At 34.7% G+C, this 23,734-nt stretch overlaps 7 protein-coding genes, 1 non-coding gene and 2 pseudogenes across 12 annotated transcripts; 5 read left to right on the top strand and 5 right to left on the bottom strand.

Annotated features, from left to right (window-relative positions):
- Positions 1-24: 24 nt before the first annotated feature.
- On the bottom strand, positions 25-698 carry AT5G26080 (proline-rich family protein). Its single transcript, NM_122509.2, has one exon. The coding sequence runs from the start codon at positions 643-645 to the stop codon at positions 220-222; it is 426 nt and encodes a 141-aa protein (NP_197980.1). The 5' UTR covers positions 646-698; the 3' UTR covers positions 25-219.
- Positions 699-1,854: 1,156 nt separating this feature from the next.
- Positions 1,855-2,301, bottom strand: AT5G26070 (hydroxyproline-rich glycoprotein family protein; the record flags this gene model as incomplete). The annotated part of the gene is made up of 1 exon (NM_122508.2): positions 1,855-2,301. The coding sequence occupies one exon, from the start codon at positions 2,299-2,301 to the stop codon at positions 1,993-1,995; it is 309 nt and encodes a 102-aa protein (NP_197979.1). The 3' UTR covers positions 1,855-1,992.
- An 815-nt stretch (positions 2,302-3,116) lies between these two features.
- Positions 3,117-3,912, top strand: AT5G26060 (Plant self-incompatibility protein S1 family). The gene has a single exon (NM_122507.3). The coding sequence runs from the start codon at positions 3,165-3,167 to the stop codon at positions 3,627-3,629; it is 465 nt and encodes a 154-aa protein (NP_568481.1). The 5' UTR covers positions 3,117-3,164; the 3' UTR covers positions 3,630-3,912.
- Positions 3,913-4,541: 629 nt separating this feature from the next.
- On the top strand, positions 4,542-5,463 carry AT5G26050 (Plant self-incompatibility protein S1 family). The gene has a single exon (NM_122506.2). The coding sequence runs from the start codon at positions 4,765-4,767 to the stop codon at positions 5,245-5,247; it is 483 nt and encodes a 160-aa protein (NP_197977.1). The 5' UTR covers positions 4,542-4,764; the 3' UTR covers positions 5,248-5,463.
- Positions 5,464-6,959: 1,496 nt separating this feature from the next.
- Positions 6,960-9,490, top strand: HDA2 (histone deacetylase 2). Of its 2 annotated transcripts, none has more exons than NM_122505.4 (12): positions 6,960-7,318; positions 7,417-7,534; positions 7,643-7,705; positions 7,789-7,857; positions 7,947-8,113; positions 8,200-8,264; positions 8,345-8,391; positions 8,497-8,541; positions 8,625-8,675; positions 8,848-8,934; positions 9,041-9,128; positions 9,233-9,490. In NM_122505.4, exons 1-12 carry the CDS (start codon positions 7,044-7,046, stop codon positions 9,319-9,321), a joined length of 1,164 nt encoding a protein of 387 aa, NP_568480.2. In that variant the 5' UTR covers positions 6,960-7,043; the 3' UTR covers positions 9,322-9,490. The 2 variants fall into 2 exon arrangements, with proteins under 2 accessions (NP_568480.2, NP_851078.1); NM_180747.2 differs by having other exon boundaries at positions 7,006-7,318; positions 7,947-8,043; positions 8,214-8,264; positions 9,233-9,485.
- FC1 (ferrochelatase 1) lies at positions 9,457-12,191 on the bottom strand. 2 transcript variants are annotated; one of them, NM_001036864.1, is made up of 9 exons: positions 11,900-12,182; positions 11,538-11,820; positions 11,208-11,453; positions 11,018-11,121; positions 10,791-10,917; positions 10,542-10,694; positions 10,347-10,447; positions 9,844-10,208; positions 9,457-9,770 (listed from the first exon to the last, which is right to left on the bottom strand). In NM_001036864.1, the coding sequence occupies exons 1-8, from the start codon at positions 11,965-11,967 to the stop codon at positions 9,890-9,892; spliced, it is 1,401 nt and encodes a 466-aa protein (NP_001031941.1). In that variant the 5' UTR covers positions 11,968-12,182; the 3' UTR covers positions 9,457-9,770; positions 9,844-9,889. The 2 variants fall into 2 exon arrangements, with proteins under 2 accessions (NP_001031941.1, NP_197975.3); NM_122504.5 differs by having other exon boundaries at positions 9,464-10,208; positions 11,900-12,191.
- MIR860 lies at positions 9,726-9,851 on the bottom strand. Its single transcript, NR_143294.1, has one exon. It is a non-coding gene; the product is annotated as a microRNA ath-MIR860 precursor (primary transcript).
- Positions 12,192-13,764: 1,573 nt separating the features above from the next.
- AT5G26020 lies at positions 13,765-15,047 on the top strand (annotated as a pseudogene; the record flags this gene model as incomplete). The annotated part of the gene is made up of 6 exons: positions 13,765-13,785; positions 13,980-14,037; positions 14,131-14,185; positions 14,244-14,280; positions 14,378-14,854; positions 14,970-15,047.
- A 4,785-nt stretch (positions 15,048-19,832) lies between these two features.
- Positions 19,833-20,302, bottom strand: AT5G26015 (annotated as a pseudogene). The gene has a single exon.
- Positions 20,303-21,056: 754 nt separating this feature from the next.
- AT5G26010 (Protein phosphatase 2C family protein) lies at positions 21,057-23,395 on the top strand. The gene is made up of 5 exons (NM_122502.3): positions 21,057-21,461; positions 21,837-22,109; positions 22,416-22,533; positions 22,624-22,847; positions 22,942-23,395. Exons 1-5 carry the CDS (start codon positions 21,270-21,272, stop codon positions 23,128-23,130), a joined length of 996 nt encoding a protein of 331 aa, NP_197973.2. The 5' UTR covers positions 21,057-21,269; the 3' UTR covers positions 23,131-23,395.
- The last annotated feature ends 339 nt before the right edge of the window (positions 23,396-23,734 follow it).

Below are 23,734 nucleotides of genomic sequence, written 5' to 3'. Positions count from 1 at the left end.
GTCAATAAACATATGCGCGTGACATGAAGACATTTATAGTATCAAAAGTACAAAAAAAAAAAAAACACGAAAAAGAATTGAACAAACCGAGAAGATTAAAAATTCACTCACATTACAATTACAAAATAGAAATACATCAAAGAAAACTGAGAAACATCAAAACCAAAGACAATAGTAATGCACTAAGCATGTTTTATGACATTAGAAATATATTACCGCCTACAGCAACCACCACCAAGGTTGTCCGGAGGGGGGTGGAGGAGATTGCCTATAGTAGAAGGCTTTTTGAGCTTGAGGCGCAGGATGATGAACTTTTGGAGGTGGAGAAATTGGAGTAGGAGGAGGAGAATATATTGGAGGTGGATAGATTGGAGGAGGAGGAGGAGAATATATTGGAGGTGGATAGATCGGAGGAGGAGGAGGAGAATATATTGGAGGTGGAGGAGGAAAAGCAACCGGACGAGAATAAACCGGGGGAGGAGGAGGAATAGTAACTGGAGATCGATAAGGCGGTGGAGGAGGAGAATATATCGGTTGGTAATTAGTGGTAGTTTGGAGGAGTTTTCTGTTGCTGTTAGCTTCAGAAACTGTGAATAAGATTGCCAAGAGAAAAACTAGGGTGTAGAAAACTCCTAGAGACACCATTATTCAGGTTAATGTTCAGAGATTTAGACTTAATTATGTTTACATATATATATAGTCCATGGAAGTTCTCTTAGAGGCTCCCCACTAACTGTAGGATTTATTCAAGATTTGTTCTCAAGTTTATATTAGAAATACAACTATTTAGTAATGAATATTAGCATTTGTTAGTCAACTAGTTAAGCTGGCTTTGCCTTGTTTGCATTTTAAACTTCTCTTCTTTTGCTTATTAAGGCCTCCCTCTAAATGCTAAGCTTGCTTTACCAGTAGTATCAACTTTAAGTAATTATTAAGAAAAAATATACTCTTTTGGATTATACAAGTATTTTGCTAATTACTTAAAAAGTAAAGTACGTTGATCAATTATAATGTTTTTCAGACATGTTACGCTTACCTTTCTTCAAAAGTACGAAAAAGGAGGAGTGACCTGATTAGCCAGAAAAGCCGGCCTAGAGTATACAATTCGAGTAGACTGACGTACATAGAAACTGATATTCGAAATGGCGGGTATTGATAAGATTTCATATGTAGAAGAATATCGACTATAAATGACTAACTATCACTATTCACTAACATATCCCGGCATTGCTTATATGTTTAAAGGCCATTCTTTTCTCACATAGTAAATTTTTAAACCCGTAAGCCTAAAAAGCTAAAACGGATGAAACCTCCTTATGATTAGTGTATAGTTTTTATACGGGTTAATAAAAATTAAAATAATTCAACGAAATATAATAGACAGATCATTTCTGTAATGTCGCTTACCAAAGAGAAAACAAGTTTTACTAAAAAAAGGCAAAGAAAACCTAAGAAACAGAACAAAATGTTAGAAGTAGTTGAATTTCTTTCTGTGATATGTACAAACTTTTAATTAGTCGATCATGTTGGTCATTGTCGTTTGCATCATGTGGTGGACTAATTGTCTCGTCCTTTTTTAAGGCTTGCGTATGGATTTGAATTTTTACTTATTGTTGTTGTTGATGAGTTTGTGTTATTGTGTTAAGTCATATTCTATATCGTCCGGTTCTTCCTTTTAAAAAGGAAAAAAAAAACAAGTACTAATCGATCAACAATACAACACATTGATGTATAGTACTTGTAAAAAGAGATTTTTGTTTTGTCAAGAACATGCGAGTGAGTTGAAGAAATTTATAGAATCAAAATGACAAAAATACATGCAAAACCACGAAAAAGGATTGAACTAATTAACCCCGTGGATAAAAACTTCACTCACATTACAAAATAGAAATACCTCAAGGAAAAATGAGAAACATCAAAACCAAGTTAAGAAATTAATAATGCACTCCTCATGTTTTAAGACATTGAAAATATCTTGTCCTGAGTTAAAGCCTACAACAACCACCACCAAGGTTTTCCGGAGGGAGGTGGAGGAGATTGCCTGTAGTAGAATCTTTCAGCATGAGGAGAAGGATGAGGAATCGGAAGTGTGGGAGGAAGAGCAACCGGACGAGAATAAGCCGGATGTGGAGGAGGAGGAGGAAGAGTAACTGGAGACCGATAAGGCGATGGAGAAGGAGAATATAGTGGTTGGTAGTTAGTGGGAGTTTTCAAGAGTTTTCTGTTGTTGTTAGCTTCAGCAACTGTGAATAAGATTGCCAAGAGAAAAACTAGAGTGAAGGAAAGTCCTAGAGACACCATTTTTCAGGCTAATGTTGAGATCCTTAGAATATATCAACTATGTTTTTCATATATAGTCCTTGAAAGTTCTCTTAGAGGCTTCCCACTAACTTTAGGATTTATTCAAGATCGTAATTTTCAAATATATATTAGTAATTAAGTACTGATCAATATTAGTTTTTGTTAGTCAACTGGTTAAGCTGGCTTTGCCTTTTGTTTGGATTTTAAAACTTCTCTTCTTTTGCTTATCAAGGCCTCCCTCTAAATGATATGCTTGCTTAACCAATAGTATCAACTATTAAGTACTTATTAAGAAAAAATGATATTCTTTTTGGATTTTACAAAGCTACTTACTTTGAAAAATAAATTATGTTGATTGATGTTTTTCAGACATGTTACGCATGCCTTTCTTCCAAAGTACAAAAGAGCAAGGGGTGACATAATTAACCTAGAAAAGCTGACGTACATAGAAATCTATAAATTAATGACTAACTCACTACTAACACACCACGCATTGCATTTAGTTTAAAAGGCCATTCTCTTCTCGGAAAGTAGATTTTTGCAACAAGCCAACAACGCCAACAAGCTAAACCGAATAAACCTTTATGATTAATGTACAGTTTTTATTGGGGTTATTAAAATAAAAATAATTCAACAAAAAATAGTAGAAATGTGGATGTAGGAGAATGACTTGTTCCTCCCCTTGACAGGTTACATGTCTAAAAACAGTAACAAAGTTGTGGATGCGGCAATAACTGAATCCTTAGCCGTTACATGTCTAAAAATAGTAGTCTCTGTACTAACGCTATCAACGTCAAGAAATCGAAAAACAAAATCGAGTGAGCAAAAATTAAAGAACAACGAACAAAATCAGAATTACACAAATGGGAACTAATAAGATTCCCAAAACCCTCAACGGGAACCTTGTTCTTATACTTATCATCACCATAATGATGGTGACTCACTCCCATGGATTTCAACTGGAGATCAGGAACGAGCTATCAGGAAGGTACAGGAAGCTTGTGTACAAATGCTGGTCCCGCGATAACGATTTCGGGTGGCGACAGAACTGGCCAGGCCAGTACAAGGACTGGTCCTTCGCCATTTCACTATTCCACACCTACTTCTACTGCCACTTCCGTACAGCGTATGGACGCGTGGATAAGCAGCTAGTAGCGTCATGGGAGTTAAAACAAGAGTGTGGGGACAGGAGAAAATGCACTTGGGTCGTTAAGAAGGACGGACTCTACTTGAGACAATGGAAGACCAAATTTTTTAGTAACAAGTATGGTAACGAAAGGTGGAATGTGTATATTGAACATGATGTCCTCAAGAAAAGTTGGAGCTAATTAACAATTTCACGGTGTTGATTGTCATGAAGATCGCGAGGACCGGATATCGTGATTTTCGTCTCTGTATGTGTTATTCATGGTAATAAAATCATACAATGTGTAACTATATATCTATGGTGAAAATGAGAAAGAACGTATCTATATATATAATATGTTGTTATATATTAGATCTATAGCAGGGTACATATTAGTTATTTATGGTATATTAAATAAATAACATAATTGTCAATTAAATAGTAGATTGATGGAACATGAGAAACCTAATCTAGAATTAGTAACTCTTCTGGTGTACTATATGATTTTTTCAAAGGGAATTCTCCTTTAAGATAACAAAGACGTCAAATCTCTGGTCGGAGGAGATTCTACGCCAAAAGGGGAAACTTATAACCTAAAAGGTAATTTAAATTTTTTTAGCTATGCATGATGATCATCCAACAACCTTAATCGCTATCAATAGAGATTCTTGAAGGAATGTGTATATGTAAATTAAGAAATCAAAGTAGTTTTCAGCTGAAATATCGAAGAAAAATTATGAAGTAGGTCAAAGAGACATTGAACGACTAGAAAAGAAAAAGAAGGTGAGTGAGCAAAGAAAACAAATAAGACAAGCCATTGTGCTATGATACAAAAAATGTGGAAAAGAATTTTGTTATTTATCGTTTTGTAAATTCATAACCACGATTTAATTTAGCCATCTCTACCGTCAAATTGATACAATGAATATATCTATTAGTTATATGTGAGTAACATAATAAACTTATTTTGGTATGTATGAAAACGTGAAAAACTTGATTAATGTGGTGAATAATTTAAAAAAAAAAAGGTGTATGATAACGTTCTAAACTTTTCAACGTATCAAACCTAGCTATGTGATAACAATATCAACGAGGATGATGACGAATTCTGGTCAAACTTTCAGAAACAGCACATTTTATTTTTCAACTTTTTGGGATTTATTCTCTGTTCTATCTCCAAATATAGATGAAAATAGATTCTAGTACTTCTAAATTTAGAAGCCACATATGTAACGGTCTAATTGCCAGTTAATGCACATTATATATCGGTCTTACGCGTAAGCACCAAGACTCGACGAAATCAAGAACTAAGAAAACATTGCGATCATTTGATCGAAATGGGAAGAGACCTCGGCTGGTGCTTCTTCGTGGCGACGGTTTTGTTAGCAGCGGTGTTGTTACCCGCACCAACCATAGCGGGTCGACTAGAGCTAAAGAATGAAATCTCGGGGGTCGCTAGTGTCCGTAAAGCGAAGCTAGCCGTGCGGTGCTGGTCAAACGAGGATGACCTCGGGTGGAATATGCTAAAGCCGAAGCAATCGCGGATATGGAAGTTCACGACAATGAACATGTGGCCCTTTCAGAAAACCGAGTTCCGTTGCCAGTTTCGTAGCGGGTTTGGAACCACGAACGAAGACGTGGTGACAGTGTTTTCTGTCAAGGACGGGTTTCGAAAGCAATGCGGGGTGGGAGGGGACGAGTGCTTTTGGGTAGCGAAGAGAGATGGGTTCTATCTAAGAAGGATTGTAAAAGATGGAGGAGGGGATAGTCGCAAGAAATATGTTGATGTTCTCAAAAGCAAATGGGTTTGGAAATGGTGAAATCTTCAATTTAATTCTTTTTATCCAACAATCTTTAATTTTATTTTTTTTGTCAATAACATGCAATTTATGAGTCTTCGTTACAACCACTGATATACTTATTCATTATCTTCACCCCTTTGTATTAGACTCACACGACGCATCCTTGAATATTCATGGGGTTATAAATACACAAAAGTATAAAAAGTATGTAGTAATATTATTATTTCAAATCACAAGAAATTCCTTTATCCGCTTTAGTTTTAATAAGCTGAACGTCCAAGCCTTTGGTCCAAATTCTCCAAATTCTTTGTTTTCTTAGTTAGAAAATATCCAATCAAGAAGATGAAACTTGTGTATTAATCAAATTCATAGTGGTAGGTTAAAATGTTGAATCACGGCCACCACTATTCGTGACTTCATGTCGCATTTTGGTCCGTGGACTTTACTCTTGTCCGAGACGAAGTTATAAAATAACTAGTTCACTCCAAAATTTTAGTACTAAGAATTTGAATGGGTACCGCGGTCGGGATGGACAAATCCATCAGCAATTGAGCCGCTTTATTTTTAAAGTAAACAATAAATCACCACGGACCAACTCTATTTGTATGTAAAACAGATGTGCTTGTAGAGAAAGAGAAGTCTGAGACAAGAGGAAAGATAAATTTATATGATTAAAATACATTCATCCTCTTAATCTAGTTTACTACATTAGTTTAATAATATTACTTGGTTAAAGTTAATAATACTATTGAAAAAACAGATTTTTTTTTGTTTATCTAATATGATTTGAATTTTAAAAATCGGAAACGAATTTTTTAAGAAATGAATAGTGGTATCAAGTTCTATACATATCATCAAATAAAGATAGAATAGTATATATTTGTTCAAATAGAAACGTTTGTTCCGATGAATCCAAATAATCAATTAAATACTTTTTGATGGAAGGATACTAAATCCTAAGATAATATATAGGGAACCCAAGGCTTTTAATATAAAACACTGATCAAATCACTTAACATCCTTAATCAAAACAAACAATTCATTTTAAAACGTATATAGTACAAGATATACGTAAATAGTATATTCACAAAATGTAATAGTATCTCTCAAAATTTTCTCAAAATCAAAATAGATTTATTGGTTCCCGATATAGTTCTGATATCTCACTCCAACATTTATGGATTGGCATTTCGTCGCCACACTTCATCTATCCAAATCCAAATTAGAGAAGAAGTAACATCCAGTTGTTAAATAAGGAACCCAATAAAAACAACAAACGAAAACCCCAACGAAATCGGAGGAAGAAAATATAATCATGTCTCTGTAAATTAAAACCCCAACGAAATCGGAGTAAAAAAATATGATCATGTCTCTGTAAACTAAAACCCCAACGGAATCAGAGTGAGTCCTACACGACGTGTCGGCAATTTACTCGACTATCTCTCCTCGAGACTTTACACGGCCTGCCACAAAAAATAAGTCAAAAACTTAAAATTTCGTGACATTAGCTTTTCTGGACAAAAACTCCAATTCATATTTTTATAGCAACAAAGAGAAGAAGATGACTTAAGCAATATGAGATAATATCTGTCTTTATTACATAAAATATAGATAATATCTCTTTTTTATGTGTTAGTTTCTTAATTTATAACTTTTTTTTGGTTATAGAGTCAAATTTCCCATTTAACTTTTTTGTGCCAAGAGAAAGTCAGTGAAACGCGCTTGTTCCCTGCGTTTTGAAATTAGTCGTCTTCGTCGCTAACAAAAATCTCTGCCAACAAAAAAAATATCTCACCGCTTCAGACCAAAAACTAATGACACATACCCGAGTCATCTCGACCTGGACCGAGTTAACTCGCGACTTAGCTATTTACTTGCTCTTCACGTTTTTCGCAATCAAAGTCTTCAAATTTCTCTTCTCCTGTAATCGAACCTCTGAAATATCATCGTTTTCGATGGCGACTCATCCCGAAGCTCTCCGACGAGAGCGAATTCTCAACAGTAAACTCTACTTCGACGTTCCTCTTTCAAAGGTTTCGATTATCTATTCATCGTCTTATGATATCTCGTTCATGGGTATTGAGAAATTGTGAGTCTTTTTCCCCAATTTTAGAAATTTTCTCTGTTGGTCAATCTTGTGAAATTCGAAAGTTGGTTTTTTTATGTTGAGATTTGATAATTGTGTAGGCACCCATTTGATTCTTCCAAGTGGGGTAGAGTTTGCAAGTTCCTTGTTTCAGATGGGTTTCTGGAGGAGAAAGCAATTGTTGAGCCTCTTGAAGCTTCAAAGATTGATCTTTTAGTGGTACTATTTGGTTTCTCTTAAATGTATGAACTGTGATCAATCACTGTTGGCTATGTATTGGAATTTTGATGGTTGTGTAACCTTTTGTTTGTGGTTGTTATGTATTAGGTACATTCTGAGAACTACTTAAACAGCTTGAAAAGCAGTGCCACTGTCGCTAGGATCACCGAGGTAATATTGTATTCTTATATGAGAATTGGTCACTGAATGATCTTTTTGATTCTTGTTGAGCTAAAGTTTTCTACAATGTATAGGTTGCACCAGTTGCGTTTTTTCCGAATTTTCTTGTGCAGCAGAAAGTTCTTTACCCATTCCGAAAGCAGGTAGAAGAATCGTTTGTTGCATTACTACTTTGATTGTTTCCGAGAACTTTATATTTGTGGAGGGGTTATAAAATAGGTGTGTTATATAGGTTGGTGGGACGATTCTGGCAGCTAAACTTGCAACAGAACGTGGATGGGCGATAAACATTGGAGGAGGTTTTCATCATTGTACTGCTGAAAGAGGAGGCGGGTTTTGTGCTTTCGCTGATATTTCTCTCTGTATTCACTTTGCGTTTCTTCGTCTGAGAATCTCGAGGTAAATTTTCACCAATGGTATCTGTTTGCTTCTATCATGGACCTTGATATGGCAATGGTCTCCTTGACCTTGTTAAACTTGAACAGGGTTATGATAATAGATCTTGATGCTCATCAAGGGAATGGCCATGAAACAGATCTCGGCGATGACAGTATGATAAAAACTTTATATATTTCATGATGCTTTGCCATAATGGTGTTTAGTATGGTGATAACAGTATATTGTCTGCAGACCGTGTTTACATTTTGGATATGTACAATCCCGAGATATACCCTTTCGTAAGCCTTTGGAGCTTTCCTCTTTTGAAGTCATTACCATTCCTTTGAACTTATAGTGCAGTTTTGTCCATGCTTGCTTTTGAAGTTAGATGTATCTTCTTACAGGATTATAGAGCTAGGAGATTTATCGATCAGAAAGTTGAGGTCATGGTAAGCCTATCGTCTTACACGTATCAGCTAGAATTGATTTGATTATTTTGTGTCACATTATAGTTCTTCGTATATCTTGGCAGAGCGGGACGACCACCGATGAGTATTTGAGGAAACTAGATGAAGCCCTTGAGGTATGCATTAGAGAGCATATTCCTTAATCTCATGTTTCCTGGCGGTTTACTTATGTGATATAGTCTGACTGGAGATGATAGATTAGGAGCATAAGAACTTGGTTCCTCGAAAAAACATGAATAGTAACTGTGGTCTTTCGTGATCTTAAGGGAACCTATGTATAACTGTCAGGTTGCTTCGCGAAACTTCCAACCGGAGTTGGTAATTTACAATGCTGGCACAGACATATTAGATGGTGACCCTCTGGGACTTCTAAAGGTAATTTATACACTGCAGATATCGCATTTCTATCGCAGCAGGATATTTAGTTTCTTCCTCACTTACAATGTCTCTAACTTGGTGAATGGTGACTCGTGTGTGACAGATAAGCCCCGATGGCATAACAAGTAGAGACGAGAAAGTCTTCAGATTTGCAAGGGAGAAAAATATTCCTCTTGTGATGCTAACCTCAGGTGCTAAATTGGATTTTAACATTTATATAAACCAACGATGTATTGCCTTTTTGAGTAATGGTTTTTAAAGGTTAAAAGAAGTTATGTGATGATACTTTGTGCAGGCGGGTACATGAAGTCAAGCGCTAGAGTTATTGCGGATTCCATTGAGAATCTCTCACGGCAAGGGTTGATCCAGACACGACCGGAATAAGTCATATAGCCAAAGACAGAGTTTCTTTGTTTTGTGTTTGTGTATATTTGTATAGAGAGAGACCCTTATGATGTGTTTGTCACCTTTTGTATATGTGTACCTTTCCCTTGTTTAATTTACTTGTAAGTTCAGTGTTGAAACGTATTCAAAAGCTTTATATTCTGTTAACAGTTAACACTATGAACAACAAAATTATAGGATACTTTTGACAATTAAGTATTGAAACCATACAAAAACGAAGAAAAGAAACCAAATAATAATAGAATATAATTCTCTCCTCATCTCTAAGAGGAACGTAGCCACTATGTTTATAGCTAAATGCATCTTCAATTTAAAATACATCTAAATTTCCTCAAAGAACTTTCTAATACCGTTTCTCATTCTTTATTCCCATTCTCTAGTTTATCTCTTAGTCAAATTTAATATACATAGTCCAATCTATTGAACTACTTACCCACATCAGCTTATTAGAGCTGGTGTACTAGTACTTCAATAGATTGGACTATATATATTGAATTTAACCAAGACATTTCTCCAAGAAAAGACTTAACACAAAACCAACGAGATTCTATAGGTTCCGGAACGCATGGAACATCTTTGGGGAGAGAAGTAGGACGAAAGCCAGAATCGAACCGAAGAACATCTTGACAATGTAACTGAAAGCATCTGACGACTCGCTATCTTCTGAGTCAACCACTGCATTTGGGTTTGACATTGCTTCTGCTGAAGGAAGTGATTCTATCACTGCATCAGCTAAGTCGGTGATGAAGGATGGTGTGAGACCTAGCGCGGGTACCCGTCCCCAGTTCTCTACCCCTGACTCAAGAGCTAATTCCCTATACTCCATGTCTATCTCCTCAAGTGTCTCAATGTGCTCACTCACGAAACTGAAAGATCCAAGATATGAAAGAAAAATAAGAAAGCCGAAATGATCAATAACTAACGAATCTGATAATGGACGCTTGGAAAGTATCTCTTCCACAATACGGAAATGAGCTAACAGGGATTATTATATGGTCTCTCACCTGACTGGAACGGCTAGTAGACTCTTAACACCACTCTTACCAAGGTCGACAAGAACCTCATCGGTGTATGGCTTCAGCCATTGAACAGGGCCAACACGACTCTGGAGAAGAAATGATTATTGCAAGAATCAATTAGAGGACTTGACATAAAGAGGTAATGCCAAGCAACGTTTATATCGGATGATTAGAACAAACCTGGTATGCCAATTTATGGTCGTTAAGAACCCCTCTGGCTTTTAGCTCTTCCATTATCAAGTCAATACACTCTTCCATCTGCTTCTGGTACGGATCTCCAGCATTCTCTACGTAGCTGACCGGAACACCATGGGCACTGAAGAATATCATAACCTAAATCACAAAACAATGGACCAATTTAACCAGTGTTCAGACTAGAAATGTGCAATGAAGAGGAAAAAACAGAGGGGGGGGGGGATATAACTATACCTCCTTAGGATCAGAGAAAGTTTGAAGCTCCTTCTCAATGAGGTCAGCCATAGAATTGACATAGCCTCGCCTTTGGTACCAGGACTTTATAATAGCTACCGGCACTCCAGCTAGGTACGGATCTTTCCTGAATGATGATACATGTTAAGTACCGCTCGTGCAACTAAGAAATCATTTAAAAGTAAACAACCAATAAACTACGAATATGCTCTGTAGCTTGCACAAACCTGAATAAATCTTGGAGAACGCGTATGCTTGAACCCGTTGTAGAGATAGAATACTGAGGATACAATGGCAGTACAACAAGTCTAGTAATTTTGTCCTTCTTTATCTGATTAAAAGAAATTAGCTTGTTAAGATAAACATGACTATGACACAAACATAAGAAACTCCATCAATACTGAGAGCAAATCACACCTGCTGAACAGCCTCCTCAGTGAACGGATACCAATACCGCATACCAACATAGACATTAGCAGCAATGTTCTTCGCTTGCAAAGACATCTTAATAGCATCCGCTTGCTCATCAGTTATTTTACGCAAAGGAGAGCCACCACCAATAGCAGCATACCCTTCTTTAGATTTCGGAGCACGAACAACAGATATAAACTTAGCTATAGTCCCTTGAAGAAACTGAAATGGTCTAGGAAGCCTTATAATATCCTTCAACAACAACAACAAAACCATTTCAGCATCCCACTTTCAACACAAATCAATCACAAACACACAAAGTCAAAAGATTCTCACCGGATCAGCAAAGAGATTATACAAGAAAGGTTGAACATCGTTAAGAGTTTCAGGACCACCTAAATTCAAAAGCAAGACACCAATCTTATCTTCTGCAACAACATGAGAACGTGCTTTAGCTGAAGTTTCATCATAAGAACAGTCTCCAGTCACAGAACGAGCTTGCTCAAACACATTCGTCTTAAAACTCAATCCACGATTCGTGATCGTCATAGACTCTCCGAAAGATCTCTCTTTTATATCGCATTGAATCAAAGACAGAGAATTTCTCTGAGAGCATGACCTATAGAGACATATAACCAATAAATCAACAATCCAAAACCATAAAAGGAGATCAAAATCGATTGAGAATGAACACTAACCTGGGAAATCTGTGATCTTTACGTTTCGTTAGAGGATTGAACCCAGATGATAAAGCCGTTGCCTGCATAGCTACAAATTTCAGAACCGATCAGTAATTGTGAGAGAGAGAGAGAGAGAGAATGAAGAATTCGAATGGAGGGATTGGATTTATGGGTTTAGGGTTTTGATTTAGGACTTTAAAAGGGAGAGAATTTGAGAGATCACGAAGGAAGAAGACGAAGATGCGAAGAAGGTCTGGTTAGGTAAATGTATGACTTTTCCATTGAAGCAGGTTAGGCGTGTGTTTTTTTTTTTTTTTTGGAGTCAAAGTTTTATACGTTTCCTTTATTGGGTCCCGAAACAGTTAATACGGCTGCGTTTTGTTAACAAAGTGGTTGGTTATTTTATTCTTCGAATAGAACCAAATCGAACCGGTCTATTACCAATACCTATTCTGTGTTTTTATGTATATAATAAATTAAATAAAAACATTTTTGTCAATTTATAGAATTAATACCTTTGTCAGTCCAAATAAAATAAAATTTGAAAATCTTACGGAACTGAAAACTTAAAAAAACTAAGTTTAGATACAAAACCAAAACTAATGGTTCCGATTGGTAACATAAAACTGTATAAAAATTTTATCTGTTAGCTGGAGCGGTAAGCTTTTCAGAATAGTGCAAAACTGTAAAAAAAAGTTGTACGAGAAAGTTATACAATAAAGCTGAGAGTAAATTTTTGTGCAACGTTTTTGATAAAAAATTTGTGATTGGTAGAAATGAAAGCTGTACAAATTATAATACTTTGTTTTCGTTCACTAATTAAAGTCAATATTTCCGAAAAATGTAAATTATTACAAATCTGTGTATTTAAAATTGTACAAATTTAATAAATGTGTGGTTAAAAAAAAGTTGTAAAAGTTCCTCAATCCAAAAAATAAATCTAAAAGTTTGAAGTGATATAAGTCATTCGTAAATTTTATCATAGACATTGATATATAAAATAAAAACATAACATTTAAAAGGAACTAACACTAGATTTAACTAAGTATAGTGTCAACTTTTTTTTAGTTTTATGTATGGGAGATAGAGTCGAACTCTAGAGTCGATCACTCGTGATTAAACATCTTCCGAAGGTGGCATTGTTATTTGTGCTAGAGGATCTGAACATGTATAATGTCAACTCTTGATGATATTCGTTTTAGTGTTATTTGCATTAATTATAAAATGTAAGATATTATGAGCTAATTTGGATATTCATCATCTACCAAGTGTCGTTAGTTCAATTGGTAAAAACCTTAGACGAAACTTAGAGGTCTCTGGTTCGAGTGACGCTTGGAACGAAACTAATATTACATGCTATGGTTTCGGGTCTGGGGGAATTACGGGTTTTGGCCGAGAAACTCCAAAAAAAACAAAAAAAAAAAAAAAAAAAGATTCATCATCAAATTGACACACTTGTATAAAAGATTTTAAAATGAAAGGAAAAAAGCTTTTTTTTAGGAATAATTGTGAGATTTGGTTTAACAAGAGATGTCGATGGAAAACACACACACAACACGGCTTTGTTTTCTGATTATGGGATTGGGCTACGTGGCCGAACAGCGGCCACCTGACTAGTCAAAATAATTTGATACGAAAAAAATATAATTTGACCATGTTATGAGACATGCCAGATCTCAACCGGTCGGGTTATATCCACAATACCGGAAATTCGTTTACCAATAATTTGTTTAGATATTTTAAACATGATTAAGGGGACCACACCATGAATTATCGTAATTGAAACATCTAAAATCGTTACAAACTGTTTGTTATTGGCCAAGAATTTTAGGTTGGATATGTCTTCTTTATTGTATTGATCATTTGGAGTAGATTTACCAAACATGAGGGAATCAACAATAAGGGTGAATTCATCATAAAGATCAAGGTTGAATAAGAATATTATCAACTTAAATGGAATCATTTGAGTTTTTTTTATTCATTATTCTTAGAGTTGTCAAGCGGGCCGCTAGCCCGCGGGCTTTGTCCAAGTAGTCCATGGCGGAGCGAGCTTGGACGTTGATTTTTTTGTCCACAAATTAGCGGGCCTCGCGGGCAGGCCCATTACGGACTGCGGATTCTAGTGGACAAGCCCGTTGCGGACTGCGGGTATGCGGGTAGCCCACGAAAGAAAAACCAACTCTTTTAAAACCCTTCATTTCTCATAGAGCCTTTCAAACTTTTTCTCTCTATTAGAGTTTCTTGTGCAGTTCAAACCCTAGAAGTAGCAGTTCACGCTCAATTGATTAACAAGGAAACTGAAAAGTCATTCTCTATCTCTTCAAGTTTCTTTTTTACGATCATTGAAGCTTTTTAGATTCAGATTTCAGATCAAAACAGAGCATCTAACACTTGTAATGGTATGTTATTTGTGACTACACATAAACAATTAGATGTTTTACTTTTGTTTGATTGATTTGCTAGTCTTGACTAGTTTTTGTATTTTGTTAATGATAGGATCCGTTGGATTCTGTTGATGCTGGGTATTTGAGATCATTAGATGTGGAATCTCGGAGAGTCATTGAGTTGGAACAAGCTAGATATGAACAACAACAAGCTAATGATGAAGCAGGAGGATCTAAAGAGCTGAAAAGAAAAGTGAGAGATGAAACAGGAACACCTATGACGCAGAGGAAAAAAGTGTGTGAACCAGAAGCTTCAAAAACCCAAAGAAGAGGCAAGGGTGATGAAGCTTCTGCCTCTAAAACAGAGAGAAGAAAAAAGTCTGAAGCTGAAGCATCTAAAAAACCAAAAAAAGTGTTTGAGATTAGTGATGAAGACGAAGATGATGATGATGAAGAAGATGACTATGGGGACAATGGAGCTGATGATGTTGATGATGATGAGGACAATGGAAAGTCATCGAAACCAAATAAGAGAAGGCAATACTCAAAAGTCTGGAACGGTTTAAGCATTAATATGCAGTCGCAATTGGTTAAAAGGTTTTGAATCTTATGAAAATGGTAAGTAAGTTGTTTTTCATAAGTTTTATAGTCACACAATCTTAGTCTATGAATGAACATTGTTAGTTTGTGTGATACTTGTAGAGGAGTATGAAAAATTTGATGCTGAAGATGAGACTCTACCTTCCTTCCAGTCGCTTGTGGATGATGCAGATGGATGTTGAGTTGCAGATTTTATTTTAAGTTTGATATTCTTGTTTGGATTTGAGTTTAAGTTCATGTTTCTGTTATCATGTTTGCGTTTAAGAAGTTGCAGGTCTTTCTCTTGACTTAAGTTCATTTTCTGTTTCACATTTGAGTTTAACTTGTTACAATTATGTTTCCGTCCTGACTTTTGTTTTAGTTTGGTTCTGTTTTTATGATCCTTTTGTTTTAGAGCTATCTCAGATTATCTTGCTTCAGCCAAGTAGGCTGCAGTTCTTCAAGTTCTTTTACCTGCAAATGTACAAACTGAAATCGATCAGATCGGAGCGAAACTGGATTCTTCTGTAGCTACTATCACTGAGAAATCGACTAGTAACTCCAATCACATAAGACATTTCCTTGATTCTGTGTAACAAACTCCTCCTAACAGTCTATTTGTTACAGAATCTTTGGATTTTGAAAAACAAATGTATAATAGTCATTTCTGTACTCGCAGGAGAGTGGCGCTTATCGTAGTTTCAATCGTCATGCTTGTGGTGACTTTTCTTGGTCTCGGTAATGTTTTCATCTTTGACTACATGTTTCTCAACTATCAACTAATGTATTGACCTTAGTGATCTTGTTATCATTTCTTCTCCTACAGTTTCTTCGATTTGTACTGCAGACACATGTGTGGCAATGAGCGAATGGGTTGAGAGACCATCAAGCAATACGGCTCTGGACGAGATATTGCCTTGTACAGACAATGCCACAGCTCAAGAATCCTTGATGCGTAGCAGAGAAATGCCCGCGGGCCGACCCGTATATCCGCTTGGCTTTGCGGGCCGGGCTTGGACACTGATAATTTTATCCGTGGTCCTAAACGGGCCAACCCGCCGCGGCCCAAAAAAGAAAGCCCACTGCGGGGCGGGCTAGATGGGCGCGGGCCGGCCCGTCTGACACCTCTAATTATTCTAGTTAGATATTCTAATCTAGATTTTTATCGTTAGACATGAGAAATTTGTATTTTGAAAGTTACAAAATATAAAATCACCATGTCCTACGAGTTATGATGAAAGTCATCTAAGTCAAAGATTTTGTTTATAACAGTTGTATAGATGTTGAGATAAATAATCGTTATGAAGTTAATTAAAGATGTTATAAGTACAATTGGTCTTTTGTCCAGAAAAAAAAAAGAAGTACAATTGGTCCTAGCTAAAACTAAGAAAGCAGGTGCTTCCAGCTTTGATATAGTTAATTATGTATCAGATTTTTTCTAAACACATCTTATAATTCTAGGATCAATTATGGGATTGGTACAATTAAGTCTATGCCTTTGTTGAAATAGGCATTTTTAAATGTACTTACAAATATAGGTACTCTTTATTCTCAGAAATGACTATTTTGCCCCTTTATCACTGAATTCTAAATTGAAGCTGCATTTTCGTTATCTTCCAAAACTAAATTCCCAGCAAGACACAAGAACCATTATCATTGGTTCTTGAATTCAATTCCCAAAACGAATTGTCAATGCCTGCGCCATTACATCGGCTTATTATTGTGGTGTCTTAATCCGACGATTAGTTTTTGATTTTTGATTTCCAATTTTGATTTCCAATTTTGATTTCCGATTTTGAGGTTTTAATTTTTGATTTTGAGTTTCTCTATGTGCTTGTTGTGTGATTTTGATTGAATTTTTCAATTTTGATAAGCTTCCTTGTTAAATCTCTTTCATCTATCGAAAAACCAAGATCCAAAATTTCAAAACCAAAATTTCAATTATACACCTCCGCCGAAGATCACTGTACCTCACATATAGAAGATGAATTTCATGTTTGGAGATAGATTTATTAATGTGCGTGTTTTTTTTTTTTTACTTGGGTTCCCTTTCAATTATCTTTAGGGTTTAGTTTTTGATTGGGGATTCCTTCTAATTATCTTTATGGTTTAGATTTAGCAAGCAAAATTTGTTTATGGTGATAACTAGTTATGATTTGGAATTATTCCATCAAAAAGTTTCAAGAAATCTGAAGTTGGTGTTTATCAGTTTACGATTTCACCGTCTTCTTCCTTTAATTGTTCTGAGGGCAAAATCGTCATAGTATGTCAGGAGAAGTGCCGAATCCTATAAACTCTCTATGAAAGTGTTCATTTTCTAATTTTCAGCCCAATATATGCCCATTCTTATAAAAGCCCCTATAATTCTACTAGTTAAGTACTGGGTGGAAGATCGATAGATAGCAGATTTGACTTCCATATATATATACACAAATGGTTAAACATTATTTTTTGGATATAAATTAGGGATCAATTATGGGATTGGCACATTAAAATTTATGCCTTTGTGGATATAGAAATATCTCATAGTACTCACAAATTTATGTACTTATACGTTATAGTTTTTTACGGTTTCACCCTTGACAGCTTTTGAATATTTCTTTACTTACTTCATTGTTGCTGCATCTTCTACATTGTTCCCCATTTCAGAGCCATCTACTCGACATTTAGAAAATCACTACTACAATCTTTGCATCTTCATTTCGATTTTAGAAATTAAGAGGGAGAAAGGAAGTCATGGAGGATCAAGTCTCTATTAATCTATTATCACCAATCTCAAACATGTAAAAAATTTAATTTGATTTTGAATTAAAAATGGTGATTCGATTGAATAAACATGTAATTTTATATCAAAAATCGAGTTTTGGTTAAACATGTAATTGAAGAGATTGAAGAGATTGAATTCTCCAAACATGTAATTGATTTAATGTGTCTAAGATTGGATTATTGGGTTCCTATACACCATCCCTTTTAAATTTCTTTTACTAAAACGAATTTAAATGAATCTATTGGGTTCAAAAGGTAGAAGGAGATTAATGCATTTTCTGGGAATAAAAAAATAAAGAATGAGGAATGAAGATGACGAAGAATGAAGAAGAAAGGAAGAATATGCTCATCTCCGTAAAGGCAAGTGAAATGTGTGTTTTTTCAAATCTTTGGGCTGAAATATGCCCAAATCTATAAAAGCCTCTATAAATTAGATTTTTTTTTTTGCTTGTTGCCCTTAAAATGTGAGGGCCAACTTTGGTTATATATATATTATTTAAAAAAAAGTACAAAATAGTTTTTGCCTAAAGTTTTACTAATATTTACTAACAATAACACTAAAACATATTTAGAAAAATAAGGTTCACTAAGGGTAGTTTGGATTAACATCAATCTTTTTTAGGAGGATTGATTTAAAATCATAAGAATTGATCCAAAATTTTCAAATTTGTAGATCGTCGATCCAATCCGATTATTCAGGTTTGACTTGTTGTTAATTTCCTAATATGTAAAACAAAATATTAATGAAAAAACTAATGACAAAATCAATAACAAATTATGTTTTATGGTGTATCTCTTGATTTCTATGCTCGTGAACTCTTAAAAAGATCTTCTTATCAAGTAAAGCTTTAGTCCTCTCTTTATAGATATTTGTGTTCTTGTAGGCCTTTTGCATTATTTCGTCAAGGTAATTCAACTGGACGCACCAACCGCCTTTTTGAAACGGATTTTATGTCATCGATCAATAATTTTGTAGCTCAACAAGTTTTGTGTTCAATTTCAACCGGAAAATGGCAAGCCTTTCCATAGACAAGATTGAAAGGTGCGTAGAATTGTATACATATGAGACATACTACAAGAATGGAAAATCCACTATCCATGAGTTTTTAGAATATGTAGCTTTTAGATTATATGATTAGTTATATGATTTTGATTTGGAAATTTTGGTTCAGGTTCAGTCGGTTTGGTTCTTTGAACAAGAAATCGGTATAGAACAGAAATATTTTTGAGTTTTTTTTTTTCAATTCTAACCAAAAATATTTTGGGTATTGTCAAGTTATTTGGGGTATTTTGGATATTTTTGGGTTTTTCGGCTATGTTTGGGTATTTTGGATATTTTTTGTATATTTTTGCTTCAGTTATTTGAGTTTCTTTTTGTATTTGAATTTTTTCGGATTTTTCATTTTGGTTCTTTGGATAGTTTTTAGCTATTGATCTAAAAATAACTAATATTTTATATTATTGTATTTATGATATTTTAGATATCTATTCAGTTCTCGGTTCAATATAAGTTTGGTTATGGTTTTTAAGTTTAATATCCATTCTGTTAGTATCTTATTTTCAATTCGGTTTGTGTTCCTCTGTTAAATTTGGTTTCAGTTCATTATATGCGAATCAGTTTTTCTTTTCTTTTTTTTGCTGAGGACTATATGTAGTTTTAGATTGTTGTAGTATTAGTTGTGTGTTTTTTAATTCATTTTGCAAAATTTTCATAGGCTCATAGTGTTCAGAAGGTCGATCATGAGTCGTGATAAAGGAATTGAAATTTCAATTTATTAAGTTTATTGTAAATATTAAGGTTCATATATTTCCATTTATAATGTCATTGATATGATTCCAATTTTTTTACTTCAAACCATAATGCTGCACAAATTATTTGGAAATTAGCAGAGGTTTTTGTTTTGTTTTGTTTAAAAGGATAAATAATTATCTAATTTTGATCTAATTTAAAATTAGCAAAAATAAATTGGGATGAAATCAGTAGAAATGTTTTTCTACTATTTTGTTCACCAGTCACACCCAATTTGGATTTTATTTCAAATTTATTTACTTGTTTCTGAAATAGTTATCAAATATTTTTTTTATCAACAAAAAATAATTTTTAGTTGTGACAACCAATGACATTAACATATATGATTCAACATAAAAATGAAGAAAACCAGAGAAAGAATAATCTTAACTTTAAAATATTAATAAAATTTCTAAAATTTAAATCTAAAACTTTACCTTGGGCAGTTTGTTTTCAAATGGAATTAAAACGCAAAAGCAATGCCACATAATTTAGGCATTTCGAGAAGAAATTCATCTGAGGAATAATTGTATCGATGTCTTGTCTCGAAACATTTACATAGGTTTTGGCGAATTTGTGTTGTTGTCGCTTGACGGTCCACATACTTAAAACCTTCACAACATGATTGATTAATAGATTGTGGTTGTAACGTGTGGTAGGCACGGGTCCAGGTAATCTAATGCTTCTTTGCATGTTATGCTAGATACTGGTTTGACATTATAATGTGTTTGAGATAAATGTTTTTTATAATGTGTTACGGATCGTTGAGATAAATGATCGTTATTAAGTTAGAGACGTTACAACTCGACTATTCAATGATATTATTAAGAGAGCTAGGCTATAAAGGAGAATGATGTTGATCAAGAAAATGGACAACTTTTGACAGCTTAGCATCAACAACATATTAGACCATTCATTTGTAATTTCAGTTCACATCTCATCAAGAAAATAAGTACTGTCTCTTTGATTCATATTTCAATCTCTTTCTTTGTCCATTCTAGTTCGGTTTTGTATCTAATAAACAAAAGAGTTCACTCCAAAAAAAAAAAATCAGGGAATTTTAATAGCCGAGATTTAACCGTTTTGACATTGTTGTTTTTGAATAAATCAGAGGTGACAAACTAGGGTTTCAATAACGACTTCTAAAATGCTAGCTGTGATAAAAGATGAGTTCTATACTTTTATTCTTGCTAGGTCATGTGTACTTTATCACAAAAAATACTTGTTTTGTTTTTTTATGTTAAGTGGGAAGTCGATAGATCGAGTTTTTTGGGGTCAAAAATCGGATTTATATCGAAATCCGGCACCAACAACAAACCTTTTGCTTCTATATACAGTATAGTTCTCTTACAATTCACAAATCCTGCTAGCTCAGCGGGGGTTCTCCTCAAACAAATTGACCCTATAATTCAAATAACTTCAAAGTTCCTCAATAATTCTTATGTAAGATATTTAAGTATTTAATTAATAAATTATTCTGTTGAAAAAACGGGATATGATCTATAAGTAGAATGCCTTGTCAAAGTAGTGCAAGGATCAGAACTTGCCCTTTCAAGCAAAACACGGACAACATAAATGTGTATACATTATTACATAGCATATATGTCAACGTATATACATATTATCACATAATAAATTGATTTCATTGACACTTGGAATTCAAGTTGGTGCCACGTAAACAGTAATAATGTTTATATATGGAAAGACAGCTTTATAAAAGATATCTAAGCAGAGGCTTTTCATATTCAATGTATATTATAAGATCTGCGATCCGATTAACATAAGGTTTTATTTTTGTTTATAAGAATTATTCTTCGAAGTCATTCTCTTTGGTCACTTTGGTGAGAATCTGATCGGAAAGAGAGATTATATGGGTCATTGCTTTTCGTTACCGTCTTCTCAATCGGAGATTCATGAGGATAATGAGCACGGTGATGGAAATGTGGTGTGTTATGGAGAAGAGTTCGGTTTAGATCAAGACCTTCCGGTTCATCGACTCGGTTCGGTCTGCTCCATACAAGGAACCAAAGTGCTTAACCAAGATCATGCTGTTCTTTACCAGGTAGACCATCTTGACATTATTTTTGCTATATATTTTCTATAAATCATTACCATAGATGACCAACAAAGTTTAGGGGTAGATTCAAATGCGCATAACGTAAAATCTGTTTGAAGTGTTAGTCTCAATTTTTTGTGTGTTACTTGTGAAATATATTTGAAGTTCTTTGATATCAAAAACATAATGAAGGATTTTCAATTCATATAAACTTTATATATAAAGAAATGTATGATTGCATTAAAATTACATTCATTTCACATGACATTTCTCACGCAGATTGAAAAATGTATTTAAAGTTTCATCTATCTTATTATTGAGTAGAATTAAGTGAACTGATTAGATTTAAATAGTAGAAATTGTTTAATTTTAATCCCGTAGGGATATGGAACAAGAGATACAGAGCTATGTGGAGTGTTTGATGGACACGGCAAAAATGGGCACATGGTGAGCAAAATGGTGAGGAATAGATTGCCATCGGTTTTGTTAGCACTAAAGGAAGAGCTAAACCAAGAATCTAATGTTTGTGAAGAAGAAGCTTCAAAATGGGAAAAGGCTTGTTTTACTGCCTTTAGACTCATTGATAGAGAGCTTAATCTTCAAGTCTTTAATTGCTCTTTCAGTGGCTCCACTGGTGTGGTTGCCATAACTCAGGTACATTTATTTTCTCTGTTTCCCCGCAACTTTTAAAAAGGGTTTGAATGGTGGTAACGGACCATTCAATTCTGTGGCCAACAGACAAGATTAGTGTTTCTTCTTCTGCTGCAAGTTTTGTTTTTTCTTGGTATGCACCAATATAGACCTAAACTTATGAATAGTGAACAAAAAGCTAATGTCTAGCCAAAAAATAATTATTCACTTTTTTTTTCTGCTGCCACCATTCAAAGCCTAAATTTTCACTAGTTGGAGCTTACTGGATTTTTTATTATTTTGTTTTGGTAAAATGTTAAATTGCTTCAGGGAGATGATCTTGTGATAGCGAACCTTGGTGATTCAAGGGCAGTATTGGGGACAATGACTGAAGATGGTGAGATCAAGGCAGTACAGTTAACATCAGACCTAACACCTGATGTTCCTAGTATGTTTTTTTTACTCCTTTTTTTGGCTAAGGAAAGGTTTTATTGTTAGATGGTTGATGATATTTATTTAGCGAGTTCTAGCGTTTCAGGTGAAGCAGAGAGGATCAGGATGTGCAAAGGTCGTGTTTTCGCAATGAAAACAGAACCAAGCAGCCAAAGGGTGTGGTTACCAAACCAAAACATACCAGGATTAGCCATGTCAAGAGCTTTTGGAGATTTCAGGCTCAAAGACCATGGTGTTATTGCGGTTCCTGAAATCTCTCAACACCGAATTACTTCTAAAGACCAGTTCCTTGTACTCGCTACTGACGGGGTAATAGCACATATATATGATTCAAATATAGATTTTTTTGTTTTCAGTTCAAAAGTTTAATAAAACTCCTTGGTATAAAATATTGTCATCGTAGGTTTGGGATATGCTTAGCAATGATGAAGTTGTATCGCTTATATGGAGTTCCGGGAAAAAGCAAGCTTCGGCCGCTAAAATGGTGGCGGAGGCGGCTGAAGCTGCATGGAAGAAAAGGCTTAAGTATACGAAGGTAGATGATATTACAGTAATATGTCTTTTCTTACAGAACAAGGAACAACCAAGTTGAACTATGGACATTTGAATCATAAGATACTACGCTATGATATGGTCCAAGCTTAGCTGTTGCACATAATTCCACAGCTATATATATACTGGAAAAGATTATTAATCTCTCAGATGTTAATTAAGGTCTTGTTTATAATGGAAACTATATTTTCTTTTTTTATGTTAGTAACATGCGACAATGCGACATGCGGATTTGATTTTGGTAGTTAGATAACAATATCACTAGACTTATTTCTTATCTCACTTTTGAGGTAGGACCAAAGACACATTAATGTTGACAATCTCAAACAAGAAAGATTCAAGCTTAATTGACATAGATAATTAAGATGGCTCATTGAGCTTTATTGAACAAGAAATGTAAAAGAGGAAATTGTATTTAGATTGTCACCAAGAACACTAAAACTTTAGATTTGATTTCAAAAAAATGGAAAGAGGAGAGTTGCAAGGTTGTCTTACATTGATGTTCTTAAGACAAATTAATATGTATCTCTACTTGGTAAAACCCTAGTAACATGGGTTAATGGACTTCTCATCTTGGGCTTCATTTGGATCCACCAATTATTAACAAGGAGAAGTGTTATAGGAACATGAGAAAGCAAGAAGGA

The sequence above is a fragment of the Arabidopsis thaliana genome, chromosome 5 (assembly GCF_000001735.4).
Source record: "Arabidopsis thaliana chromosome 5, partial sequence".
NCBI lineage: Eukaryota > Viridiplantae > Streptophyta > Magnoliopsida > Brassicales > Brassicaceae > Arabidopsis > Arabidopsis thaliana.
Note: the sequence above shows the minus strand (reverse complement) of the source record. Positions and strands in the feature narration are given on the sequence as shown.

Coding starts and splice junctions, on each gene's coding strand:
- AT5G26080 (NM_122509.2), bottom strand. CDS start 645: ATGGTGTCTCTAGGAGTTTTCTACACCCTAGTTTTTCTCTTGGCAATC.
- AT5G26060 (NM_122507.3), top strand. CDS start 3,165: ATGGGAACTAATAAGATTCCCAAAACCCTCAACGGGAACCTTGTTCTT.
- AT5G26050 (NM_122506.2), top strand. CDS start 4,765: ATGGGAAGAGACCTCGGCTGGTGCTTCTTCGTGGCGACGGTTTTGTTA.
- HDA2 (NM_122505.4), top strand. CDS start 7,044: ATGACACATACCCGAGTCATCTCGACCTGGACCGAGTTAACTCGCGAC. Junction 7,706..7,788: donor CTGTCGCTAGGATCACCGAG/GTAATATTGTAT, acceptor TACAATGTATAG/GTTGCACCAGTTGCGTTTTT. Junction 8,676..8,847: donor AACTAGATGAAGCCCTTGAG/GTATGCATTAGA, acceptor TATAACTGTCAG/GTTGCTTCGCGAAACTTCCA.
- FC1 (NM_122504.5), bottom strand. CDS start 11,967: ATGCAGGCAACGGCTTTATCATCTGGGTTCAATCCTCTAACGAAACGT. Junction 11,821..11,899: donor AAAGATCACAGATTTCCCAG/GTTAGTGTTCAT, acceptor ATGTCTCTATAG/GTCATGCTCTCAGAGAAATT. Junction 10,918..11,017: donor GTTCTCCAAGATTTATTCAG/GTTTGTGCAAGC, acceptor ATCATCATTCAG/GAAAGATCCGTACCTAGCTG.
- AT5G26010 (NM_122502.3), top strand. CDS start 21,270: ATGGGTCATTGCTTTTCGTTACCGTCTTCTCAATCGGAGATTCATGAG. Junction 22,110..22,415: donor GTGTGGTTGCCATAACTCAG/GTACATTTATTT, acceptor AAATTGCTTCAG/GGAGATGATCTTGTGATAGC. Junction 22,848..22,941: donor TTGTACTCGCTACTGACGGG/GTAATAGCACAT, acceptor TTGTCATCGTAG/GTTTGGGATATGCTTAGCAA.